Raw genomic sequence first — 12639 nt, 5'->3', positions numbered from 1 at the left:
TCAATCTCTCCCAAAATCGACCCCATCCTTTTGTAACGGCGCATTCTGTTAACAGTACTCTTGAACAAGTTCAAAGGTGAAGCAAGGAAGAGGACGAGGAGGACCTGTCACTACTCGGTGTTCAAAATTGAATAGTGGGTACTCACTCAATGGTCATAGCCTCAATTGAAAAAGAGTCCTAGCATCCCGTCTCCGCCATCAAGCAATGTCCCGGGACCAATGGGGAAGTAGGGGGCTACCAATTGAGTGACTACCGCTTTCGTCGTTTCACATCATCGCTAGAAAGTTCGTCAGAGGTCATTCGTTTCTTCTTTTTCATTAATCTTCGTGCCGCCGCATTGGTAGAATCGTCATTGGAAGACTCTCCAGCGGTCAAAGGCGCCAACCCATTTCTAAAGTTCTTCGACTTGAGGTTTTGGGGCTGCTGATTTGGTTGCTGCTGCACCTGCTGCTGGTGTAGGAAGTTTGGTGACGCCAGCATTGCAATGTCAAAGTCTGGGATACCCGTAGCAGGCGTCTTATCAAGACTCAACGCGTACGACAGCTGCTTATCGTCGAGCGGCGGCACAAGACTAGTCGAACCGCTCTTGGGCGGCATTCGCGCCAGGTCCAGCAGCGAGAACCCGGATCCTGAAGTCGACGTCGGAATGACGTGCTTGCCTGCGAGATCAGCGATCTGGTTCTTGTACGACTTACGCAGCTTGCGCTTCTCGCCTGTCGCGGGATCAAACCGCGCTACCGACCCAGCCAAGTCTGAGAGTCCGTATAGCTTCGTCAGGCTTGTCGCCGCCGAGGGTCTAGACCGTTCGATGGTTTCATCCGACACCAGATAGAGTGATGACGACGAAACGGGATCAGGAGTCGGCATGATGGGGTCGTCTCCTATGCCTTCTCCACCCCTGCCTTCGCAATGCTTTAAAATGTGGTGATTTGCGCGCAGCTGTGGGTGGGTTTGGTGGGGACCGCATTGGGAGGAAAGCGCGAAAAGCCGCTGCAATCTCCGCGGCTATAGCGAATACGGGCCCATGGTAATTGCAGCAGAAACCGCAGAAAACTGCAAAAATTGGGCAAAAGTAGGAATCAAGTTACGTGTACCTAGCTAAATAGCCGGTACACATACATGTAGTATGATACCGGTACAGTGGTTAGGTAATTCTCGAGGAGGACTCGTGCATACAGCAGCATCACTACAGTATTACCCCTGGTTTTAGCCCCATTCAACTCTATTGGCTTGTGGGATTAGTGAGCAGCTGACAATATTTCTTTGCATATATTCTCAAATCGATTCTACAAAGTTGCAATATATATCCAATTGATATGAAGTTTGGGGCTTACCGGGTAAGGATGGTGAAGAGAGAAATGGACGGTGAGTTAGGGCTATTCACGTGACCAACAGTCACACTGGGCCCTCCGCAGGAAGAGGTGGCGTGCGCTCGCGGTCGTTGGGAGGAAAGAGGAAAAACAAAACTTTAGAAATCCGCGGTTGACAAATAACGTAATTAGCTCAGTTCAGTTAAGTACTTGCGCTCGCCCGCACGCAAAAATTTTCGGCGTGGCCGTGCGCCGGGAGCGCATACCCAGGCCCACTCGACAAATCTCAACAAAAACCATTCGACAAAACTCGACACCCGCAATCGGTAACATTTATTAAAGGTATGTGGAAATATATTGAGAAAAGAGAGAGAGGATTTGTGTCGTTCGATTTCGCTATTTGTTGATTCGTTTTGATTTGGTGCGAAAAGACCTACTGGAGGTGATATACTTGGCGGTATCTATATTGGTATTTGGTGGTACTTGGAGGGCTTGTATTACTATTGGAACGACATTCTTTTTTACCCTGTTGGACGCTGTGAAGTTATTTTTCGATATGAACATATGGTATTTGATGGAATATTCGGCTTGGGTGAAATTTTTCAACATGAAATACGCGCATAATGATACTCTCTTTAGGATGAACGATTGATGAAAAGAAGACTAACCGAATAATATAGATGGCTGCCTCTCTCCCACACCCAAAGATCGTCAAGAAGCACGGCAACAAGAAGTTCAAGCGACACCACTCTGACCGATACGCTCGAGTTGGCGAATCATGGAGAAAGCCAAAGGGTATTGACTCTTGCGTCCGACGACGATTCCGAGGCACCATTGCCATGCCAAAGATCGGCTACGGCTCCAACAAGAAGACCCGACACATGATGCCATCTGGCCACAAGGCTTTCCTCGTTTCTAACGTTAAGGACGTTGAGCTCCTCCTGCTCCACGCCAAGACCTACGCTGCCGAGATTGCCCACAACGTTTCCTCCCGAAAGCGAGTCGAGATCCTCGAGAAGGCCAAGGCTTTGGGTGTCAAGGTCACTAACCCACAGGGCCGACTCCGACTCGAGGCCTAATTTAATGGTTTTGAAAATAAAATATTGTACAATTGACCTAATATTCTCTTGCTTTTCCATCACCCTGTGTAAGCACACAGCTGCGCGTAGCGTAAAATATTGTACAATTGATCCTATTCTTTCCTTCGATCCCCGTCTAGAATTCCACCCCTGTGTACTCGAGGGCCATTGGGGGGATTATACACTGGATAGGTGTGTGCTCTCGATCCCTTGGATGTTACCTCTGCGTAGCAAACCTCCCAACAGTGTAACGGGAAATTAGTTACAAGCTAATTGCAAGCATCGTAACAAATCTGTTACAAGCTATAATCAAGCGGGTTGGTTACTTGGGGGGACCAGTCCCCCAAACCCCCCATGGGCTCCGCTTCGCGGAGGAATTGGTTCTCTACGGACTTAGTCGAGGGACTTAAAAGAGTGGGATGGTAGCTGACGTGGCCCCGGGGTTAAAGCAAGATTATTTGAAGCAGTACGCGTAATTTGAACATCTCTGAGCTATGCATGATTCCATTTTTCATTGTGATATAATGGGCGTAATTGATCTTGGCAAATGGCGCATTATTCTATCAAAAAATGCCCCTCAAGAAATCAACTCGTCTTCGTCATCTGTTTCGTTTACCAAGTCTATTCCACTGGTATAGGAGCCTGAACCAACGGATAGAACCTCGCATAATTTCCACGGTGTAAAGAAGGTTGACGTACGTAATTGTGGGCGGGCTGCCTAGGCAGGTCTTTAATGCCCACAAAAAATATGCGAGGGGCTATGATCGTGCATTCATACGCCCAGGACTTCTTCTTCTATAAAGAGAATTGTGAGAATGGGTAGAGCTTTGGAAATTACACTGATCTCTGATTGTTCATGCGCGGAGCCTCTAAAATATCTTTACCATTCTATACGGCCATCTACTGGGGTAATAGATCAGACATCAAGCAAATGAGTTTGTATATCTCCAATCTATCGTATCTAGTAATTAAGATACATCAATCATATGCCTCCAATAATCATGTAAAAAGTTAATCATAGACTTTCCTTAATGGTCCACTAGCTTGTTCAATTGGCCCGTGTGCTCGGCGTCATCGTCATCCCGCCCGACCAACGCGTCGGATTCACAGTCCGAATCTGCCTCGGTGCACCCACCCCTAGCACAAATTGGTATTGACATTGTGTGATAGGGTCTGTCGACTACGTAACAAATTTGTAATAAGTCATTTACGTTACAAGCCATTTGTAAACAGTATTACAGTTCTGCGGAAGTGAACTCCATTAACAGCGTTAAAACCCCTGGGGCTCCGCTACGTGGAGGGATGATGTTGACGGGGGTTTGGGGGAGCTCGAGGGCTGGCCCTCGAATACATTCTCGTTACAAATTTGTTTAGTGTTCCAGGTACATTTGCAAGCAGGGTAACAAAGTTGTTACAGCCTTACTCGCCTACGAGAGACCTGGAACTAAATATTGACGCGGAGGAGAAACTGAGAGTCGTTAAGATTGAATAAATAAAGAGTGGGATAGTTAAATAAAAAAAAGATCGTTAGAGCGGCTTGAACGGCAGCGAGAAGACGTCTGTGGAGCGGTCGGAGCGCAGGTTGGAGAGCTGCGGCGCGGTAGCAGGCGGCTGTAAAGCATTGGGTAGGTGATGAGGCGGCAGCCCGTGGTGATACGGGCTGGATCGGTTCGGGGGCTGTGGCGGAGGGGGCGACTGGGTCGTTCGCGCCTGGGACTGCGTGGATGGGAGCAGGTTGTATGCAATTGACCGGAGCGACAGGCTGAGCACGTTGGTGAGCCCCCAGGACTCTACCGACTCGAGCAGGTCCGCAGTGAAGACAGCGATTGCCGGCGCCAGGCGGCCATGCATCTTTTCAAGACCGCAGTCGATGCATTTGGACTCAATGACCGAATACAGCAGCGCTTCTTCCTCTTCCAGAGGCTCGTTAGAGTACATATCCTGCTCTACACGATGGATCCACATGACGAGCACCAGGCTCAGCTCAAACCCGCACAGCAGGCCCTCGATGGAGGCGGTGACGAGCGGAGAGGAGAAGAGAACCTTGGTCAGTCGCAACCCCAAAAAGCAGGCGACCTGGATGAGGTCGAAGCACCGCGAGACGAGAGCGTTGAGCTGCGACCCGCGCAGCTGTCCGGTAGAGCTGAGCATGGCGTAGGCGTTGACGCTGGCGGAGCATATATCGTGGGGCACATGGTATCGAATTGTCTCGTGCACGGAGCTCAGGTCCACGGCCAGCCGGGACATGGTGACGAGACTCATGATGTACCCGGAGATGATCATGGGGTGCTGCTGGGTGCGGATTTTGTTCAGAAGCGGCGACATACCCTCGAGCATGTTCATGCTCTCTTCCATGGGGTTGGAGAGGGTGACGAAGCAGCTCGCCAAAGCGATCTGGCTCAGCTGTTGGCCCTGACCGGGCTGGACGTCCCTCAGAGATAGCTCCCACATGCGCAGAGCCGCCATCATCCTGTCATTGGTGGCTGGAGTCCTTTGCTGTGAGCTCACTTCGATGAAGAGAGCTGTGCTCAGGACTTTGACAGCGAACGGAGTCAGATTGAACGGCGGGGGAGGTGTCGGATGTTGCTGCTGTTGGTTGTGAGGGTGATGGCTGTTGGAGCGGTCAGAGCTATGGAGGAGCCAGTCGAAGGCCTGCGAAAAGGTCGGCGAGGGGGGTTCCCGTGAGTAATAATAGTACCAGTCGTTTTCCGAATTGAACGAAGAGTTCCACAGAAGCTCCGATCCAGGGAGCATGGTCTTTTGCGGGATATCGTTGGTGGCCAGGGCCGAAGGGTAGTTGAACACGGCGGCCAGAGAGCCAAAAACGACGAAAACGGCGAAGTAGGTCCGCTTGATGGACTCCTCATGGAGCCACCTCTTCCAGGAGGTGTCCTTTTCGGCGTTGTTGGTCTCGAAGATGGCCCCCGAGGCCATGTTAGCCAGCGAAGTGCGGATGGTGCTGATGAATTCGAGCCCTCGGGGATCGCCCGACCACGAGGAGCAGACGAGGGCGAGGATGAGCGATTGAGTCGCCCAGATCGGGGCCGGCTTCGCGTTAGGGAAATCCTTATTGACCTCGTAGATGGACGAGACGAGCATCTTGGACGAAGTATGGAGAGCTGACGCCATATTGTTCTCGTGGCATATGAGAGCGCCAATTGAGCACACCGCGAACAGGAGGGAGGGCGCGACCGTCGCAGGGTCGAACGTTTGTGGGTGCAGGAAGGGTAGGTACGGGTGGAAGTAGGTGAAGTAGGTCGCCAGGTACCGGTTCAACTGCACCCGAGTAGGCGCCGAGACCATGGGCTGTTTGACAGACTCCGTCTCGTGGAAGAATTTCAGGAGGGACGAGATGGAGCATGAAGGGTCGAACTGTGGGGTATGTATGGGCAATGGCTGGTGGGCGTGGTGATACACATTACTCGGGGCACTACCAAGGACCCCCGGACCAGAGGGGCCAGAGGGGCCAGAGGGACCAGATACAGAGCCAGAGGATGGGTGCGGCGGCGGGGGTCCACTCCAGTACGACGTTGAGGGGCCCGGGTTGTTTCCAGTGAGACCTTGGCTCGGCGGCTGCTGTAGATGCGCGGTGCCGTTCGACTCGCGGTGATGGTAAGGCGCAAAGTGCGGTGACCCCGCGTGGAGGCCGCCTCCACCCATTGAGGGAGAAGACGAAGAAGGCGGGGGTACTGTGGAAGGTTTGATATCAAGCGGGTTGTACGATAGTGGAGGCAGGTATTCCTGTGACGGTGGTGAAGGTAGAGCCTTAGGTTTCGTCTTGTGGAATGAGTTGTGGAGCTCGGTCATTAGTACGGCGGCATTGAAGTCGACGTCTACCGGATCGTGTTTGGATTCGCTGGCCGCTGAGGCGAGAGTCGACAGGTTTTTCTTCTCCCCCGTTGCTGTGGAACCTTTTCGTGGTTTGGCGGTCCCGGGGACGCCATTTCGCACTGCGTGGACTGTGCGGTCATGGCGCAGCAGTAGGTCTCTTCTGACAAATGTCGAAGGGCACTTGGGGCAGTGGAATGGACGTTCTTTGGTATGTGATCTCTCGTGTCTGGAGCGGTGTTCGGACCGTGAAAACGCTCGGTCGCAGTAACAGCACCGGTATTTCTTGACATTTTTGGGTTTCGGCTTTTCTATTAGTTCATCTTTGTTAGTTTTTTTGTCGCGAATAGTTTGATGATTGGACGCTAATCGTCCAATTTTTTTTTTGGAGGGAAAATTATCACGTACCAACTCCACCAGCGGGTTTATGGGGATTACTGGATCCTGAGGAATCCATAGGAACTGCCGACGATGGATTCGACATCGGATATATATGTATTAATTCGGGGAATAAAGTGTGCAATTTAGAATAGACCAATACAGAGACGATATGATCTTTTAAACCAAAAAAAAACAGAGGCAGAAAAAAAAAAGAACAGAACAAACAAACAAAAGTTAGAAAGCCCTATTCGTCAGGACTGGTCGTAAAGAAGCAAATGAAGAGAAACGAAGATGGAGTGTGAAAAGAGGGAGAATTATAGCCTATATCACATCCACCCACGCAGAAAGACACAGAGGGGCGGCAGTGAGGGGCCAAGATATTAAAGACCAGAAGAAGCAAAAAAAAAATTGGCGTATAGTTATAGCTAGTAATATGCGATAGATGAGTGGGCCCCCAAAAATTTGTGAGCCACCTACGTGCGTTTGGTGTACGTATCCGTATGTACTCTCAGCTATCCCTTCATGAATGGTCGCGCTGTGGGGATAGTGAAAAAAAAATGAAAATATATCTAGAACGGCTGTACCTCTTTCATTGAATACTAAAGCTGATGATCGATTTGTTTTAAGTCCATTCGTTACCCCTCCCTCTCCAATTTTACCTCCACAGTTCTCTTTTTTATTCTATTAATCTATCAAATGAATGCTTCCCCAAATCCTGGGGTTCTCCAAACTTCGTGCTTCTCTATTACTTCTAGATGAACCCCCCTCCCTAAGACCTTGGCTGCTGCGTCATCGCAAAACTCAACGCCCACGCAGCCGAAAAAAAGAAGCCAACTCCAAACGACACCTTGGAGTTCTTAGGAGGGGAGTGAGGGGGGGAGGTTCCCCGGATATCGCGATCCAAGCGGGGAGTCTCCCACCAGAAAAAAAAAACCTCCCAATTGGGAAAGCGTGGGGAAAAACGATCAAAAGCAAATGAGACTCTTTCGCTCCCCCCCGCCCCCCCTCCAGGTGGGGCCCGGCCAGTCGGGAGAAGTGCCGGCCTAGTTGTAATTGTGCGTGGGGAGGACGCCAGGAAGTTCTCCGTTTCGCCGCAGGCTGCTATATATGATATACGTAATTGTGGGTAGAGAGTATTGGCGACAGAAGAAAAACATCTCCATCTGTGCGATACTATGCAACAAGTGAGAGTGAACTGTTATGCCGGCGGGATTTGGGACCCGGCAGTGCCGTGGTGGGACGCGACAGAGAGACAGGTAGGGACATGGCGAGTTGTCGGCCCGGTTAATTGTCGTGTACGGCGGTGTATGAAATAGCTGATGAATTTTTTTTCTCGTTTTTCCTGCCGCCTACTGCAATCCTTTCTCATCTCAAAAATAGTGGCGGTGCTACGGCCTTGTGGCGGTGTTATTTTAACCATTTGATCCACCCACCGCAAAGCGGTGTCCCCAGGGGGGAGTCCCCATTAGTGCGGCGGTGGTGTGTTTTTTTTTTCGAGGGCCAGCCCTCGAGCTCCCGTGGCTCCGCTCCGCGGAGGAATTGAGCCAGGTTGAATGAGAGTGCGTAATTTGGTTGACAACGCAATTGAATGAGTGGGATTCATATACAGTATGCCATGGGGGACAAGCGGCTGGGTTTCGCGTTTATTAACAGCGCGTTTCGGATAATTAAATTTTCACCCCAGAAATAATGCCGCACATATTTACGCCGTATATACGAATTCATTAATTAATTAATTTATCTGTAGAAAACGAACTAATATTTCCCTATGTAGTACCGGGTAGGTAGTACAAGTAACAAACGAGCTAATATTTCCCTATGTAGAAGTAGAAATGCTACTGGACGAGCACAGATATATCGCCATTAACGGATAAATCCCGGGAGGATGGTTACTGCATATGGCATCTATCCAGCTAGTAGTACCCGTACAGGACATACAACGACTGCGAGACTAGCGGAATATGTAGTTCGTGATCTCGGGTAGCGATGCGCCGAAATCACACGGCTATGAACCCATCCAAAGCGATGTCAGGGTGCTTATGTACTGGCCGCGCATATGTAGCGTAACCATTAAGTGTACTACGTAGCGAGCAGGGTGATATCTCCGGGCACGCGCGGCGCACTTAGAGGTGCATTTTTTTCAATGACTTAATGTCGTATACCGCGCCTGTGTACAATAATGAACTGTATCGTACATGCACCCCTTTCGCCTAGGTAGCATCCGTTAGTGTTACCCGATGCTCGTGAAACATCTTTTGATGGGCATCTTGCATCGATGGAACGTGTAACGCTGAACCATTATCACATAAATGTGCGCCCCACGGATCTCACGAAGCTGAGGGGGGATCTGTGCCCCTCGGTCGTTTCAGCAGCCGCACACTACCCCATATTGTAATTAGCGATACCGTCCATCCTGCCTTCTACTTGGCCTTTGGCACCTGAAAGCTGAATGCTTAATAAATGTGGGTTTATATAACCTCCTACAGTATTAAGTAGACTTGACCCGTCTAAACAATAATTACCAAGGTCGAGGAAAAATCGTTCCCATAGTACGTACGTAGTACGTCTTTCAGATGCTATTGGTATGGTAGTACAGTAAATTATTACCGAATATAATTGGCCTAGCCATGAAACTACAGATAGAACTGAGCAAAAAAAATAATACAGGGTATAAACAAACTATGGCAGAGATATTGTACCTAGCTATAACGGTAACAGGTAAGGCAATTGTAATTTGGACCTCAGTTCCTCCGCGAAGCGGTGCCACGGGGAGTTTGAGGGGCTGGCCCCTCAAGAACATTTGAAGTAACAAAAAGCTGGCGTATTCTAGAAGAAGAATTCGCGAAGCTCGTTTGAAATTGTAGTTCTGGAAGATCCTGGAAGAGGTAAAACGCGGGCCCGGAATGTTTTGTTACAGCCGCGCGCGGCTGTTGGGAGCGCGCGCCCCCATGTAGTGACCCGACATTGGTGTGAGTCGGTGGACCCTTCAACCACATCCACCCTACCTTTGTGTTTCATAGACCATATCATTCGAAATGTCCTTCCTGGACACTATCCGGAGCAAGGCATTGAACTTGTTTGAGAACGGGAAGGAGGCAAACAAGGATTCAATATACAACCGCAAGAAGTCCAGAGATGAGGTGTTCCGCGACGAGTTTAACCTGCCCCCATCGGAGTCGCTGATGGACGAGGTGTCCGCTGAGATATCCATCGTGTCTCCGACCGTGTCGAACCTCCAGAGCAGCTCTCCAAGCCATGGAAATGTTGTCTACCAGGGCAAGCTCTATATATCGGAGTCCTTTTTGGTGTTTGAATCGGCGACAGACTACCGCAACTGCTCGTTCGTGCTTCCGCTCATTACAATTAAGCGGGTCGAGCGGCTACCGTCCAAGTCGTACATCTTCGCGCTGTCAATCCACATGTATCACTCGCTCTCGATCGTTATCCAGTTCATTGGGCTGCGGTCCCACTGCGAGAGCTTCTGCACGCTGCTCAAGACGAACCTCAAGTCCAACATGCCGCTGATAAAGCAGCTCAAGCCCATTCTGGCAACGTGCTACTCTGAGTATCTCATCAATTCGTTTATAGAAGGGCGCACCGACTTGAAGCCGCCCAAGGGAGGGCTGGGCCAGATGTTCCGGTATCCGGGCGACCCGCGAAAGCTACGCGACAAGTCGAAAATGCGGCTCTGGCTCGAGTACCTGCGCGATCACGGGCGGAATATCTCGCTTGTGCGCCAGCAGGGGTTCTACAAGCTAATTCGCGTGGGGCTTCCTAACAAGCTGCGGGGCGAAATCTGGGAGTTATCCTGTGGCTCAATGCTGCTGAGAATTCAGAACCAGCGCCTTTACCAATCGCTGCTTGAGGAGTACGAAGGGCGCCAGAGCCTGGCCATTGATGAGATTGAGAAGGACCTGAACCGGTCTCTGCCCGAATATAGCGCGTACCAGGACGAAGAAGGCATTGGAAGGTTGCGTAGAGTGCTGACGGTGTATTCGTGGAGGAACCCGCAGGTGGGGTACTGTCAGGCCATGAACATCGTCGTTGCAGCGCTTCTCATCTACATGACCGAAGAGCAGGCATTCTGGTGTCTTACCAACATTTGTGACAAGCTATTGCCTGGGTATTATTCAAAGACAATGTACGGCACCCTGCTGGATCAAAAGGTGCTCGAGAGCCTCGTAGAAAGAACTATGCCTATCCTGTGGGAGCATCTGTCAAAGCGGGACATACAGCTCTCCATCGTTTCTCTCCCGTGGTTCTTGTCCATCTTTATCAACTCAATGCCACTGGTGTTTGCATTTAGGATTGCTGATGTTTTTTTCCTCGAAGGATCGAAAACGCTCTTCCGCGTAGCGCTCGCCATTCTGAGAATCAACGGAGAGGAGCTGCTTGACGCGCAGGACGACGGCACGATCATTGGCATTCTCAAGAACTACTTCTCGACCCTGGATCAGTCTGCACACCCCAACTCCACCAACGAGCGGATGAGACAAGTGACGCGGTTCCAGGAGCTCATGGTTGTTGCATTTAAAGAGTTCTCGGTGGTTACCGACGAGATGATTAACAGCTACCGGTCTAAGTATGAAAACCAGATTCTCGGCGAGATTGAGCTTTTTGCCAAACGCACTCAGCTAAGAAACCTCAAAAAGCCGACCCTTCTGAGCCAGGACGAAATGGGAGTCATTTACGATAGATTTTACGCCACATTGCAGGACTCCCGTCTCGCTCTCGGCACAACGGGTAAGACTGAGCTGGATATGAACAACTTTGGCAACTTCCTAGCCGGAGTCGTAGACTGGATGGACCCCAAGTTCAATGGCGGCAAGTTCATCAAGACGGAAGAGCACGACTACTTGGTACGGCTGTTCAGGCGATGGGATGCGCGCGTTCAGAATTCTTTGGGTTTGCAGGATGTTGTCACCGGTTTTGACCAGCTTGTAGACACTGATCTTATGACTGCGATGACCTATTTCTATGAGCTCTACGATGACTCGGGTGAAGGGAACATTTCAAGAGACGGAATTCTCAAGATGTCTGAAGGACTGCTGTTCCTGACGCGACCCTGGCGAGAGGGCCCTCTGTTGTTTGACCAAATGTCTATCAACGAGATTCAGAAAAAGAAAGAGACATTGGAAAAGAAGCGACTGGACGAAATCGAAGAAACCGGTGAAGAAATTCCTTCGGTGCAGTTTGATTACTCCAGTGCTCAGCATGAGCAAAGCGTTCGCTATCTCAGCGCTGTCTCCAACTTTATTCAAAGAGCTTTTGAATATGCCACTCCAGGCGAACCTGATAGAGCGCCCGCTTCGAACGAAGATGAGTCTTCTTCTGGCAAGTCATCAGATGGACCCAGCGATCGACCGAGCAAGCGATCCATTGACGAGCAGAATAACAATGCAGCTTTGAACCCCGATGCGCCGCTCTATCTCAACTTAGCAACCTTTAGAATGGTCGTTTTGGCGGACGAAACTCTTGAGATGCTGTTTGCTCAGTCGCTTCGGTCGGCTATCCATCTCGACAAGGCCGGGACGGGCGTTTTCGACCTACAGAAGAATAACTCCAAGCCCACGTTGCGATCTGTCTTTGATGGTCTTATGGCGGACGGTATGCGTGTCGCAGGCGAAGTCAAGAAACGAATTGACGAGCTCGATAAGGCGATGGCTGAAGAAGACGAGGATACAAATGTTGAAACAGTGCAACAGTCAGATCGTGATCTGCTTGTTGATTAAGCTTCTCAAGCCATTTTTGTTTTTATTTATATATACATTGGATGTTATTTTTTTTGATGCAATATAAAAGACTTGCCAATTAGCCGAACGTTTAGCGTGCATGCATGGTGAAATGCATGTAAGTGCACGCGTGTGAACGTGCATTCATGTACAGTTGCCATGCATGGGCAGCTCAATATAAACCGCTTGTACAGGCATAATCGTGTTTTAATGAATTCATTAATGCGGCTGAAGCCGCAGGCGCCGCACAGAAATGTGCGGCTCATGTACAAATTTAATTTTAATGCATGCATATATGTCACAAAATT

The 12639-nt window shown here is 50.1% G+C and overlaps 4 protein-coding genes across 4 annotated transcripts; 2 read left to right on the top strand and 2 right to left on the bottom strand.

Moving 5' to 3' along the window:
* Nucleotides 1-250: 250 nt before the first annotated feature.
* Nucleotides 251-868, bottom strand: ROX3 (Rox3p; the record flags this gene model as incomplete). The annotated part of the gene is made up of 1 exon (XM_076681801.1): nucleotides 251-868. The coding sequence occupies one exon, from the start codon at nucleotides 866-868 to the stop codon at nucleotides 251-253; it is 618 nt and encodes a 205-aa protein (XP_076543758.1).
* A 729-nt stretch (nucleotides 869-1597) lies between these two features.
* On the top strand, nucleotides 1598-2503 carry RPL32 (60S ribosomal protein eL32 RPL32). Its single transcript, XM_076681800.1, has 2 exons — nucleotides 1598-1653; nucleotides 1992-2503. Exon 2 carries the CDS (start codon nucleotides 1992-1994, stop codon nucleotides 2388-2390), a length of 399 nt encoding a protein of 132 aa, XP_076543757.1. The 5' UTR covers nucleotides 1598-1653; the 3' UTR covers nucleotides 2391-2503.
* A 1414-nt stretch (nucleotides 2504-3917) lies between these two features.
* Nucleotides 3918-6675, bottom strand: TRVA0_001S03070 (C2H2 finger domain transcription factor; the record flags this gene model as incomplete). Its single annotated transcript, XM_076681799.1, has 2 exons — nucleotides 3918-6529; nucleotides 6627-6675. 2 exons carry the CDS (start codon nucleotides 6673-6675, stop codon nucleotides 3918-3920), a joined length of 2661 nt encoding a protein of 886 aa, XP_076543756.1.
* Nucleotides 6676-9634: 2959 nt separating this feature from the next.
* On the top strand, nucleotides 9635-12331 carry MDR1 (GTPase-activating protein MDR1; the record flags this gene model as incomplete). Its single annotated transcript, XM_076681798.1, has 1 exon — nucleotides 9635-12331. One exon carries the CDS (start codon nucleotides 9635-9637, stop codon nucleotides 12329-12331), a length of 2697 nt encoding a protein of 898 aa, XP_076543755.1.
* Between the last annotated feature and the right edge of the window lie 308 nt (nucleotides 12332-12639).

The sequence above is a fragment of the Trichomonascus vanleenenianus genome (assembly GCF_965637985.1).
Source record: "Trichomonascus vanleenenianus strain CLIB 3782 genome assembly, contig: TRVA0_001S, whole genome shotgun sequence".
In the NCBI taxonomy this organism is placed as follows: domain Eukaryota; kingdom Fungi; phylum Ascomycota; class Dipodascomycetes; order Dipodascales; family Trichomonascaceae; genus Blastobotrys; species Blastobotrys vanleenenianus.
This window is presented reverse-complemented; position numbering and strand designations above follow the sequence as displayed.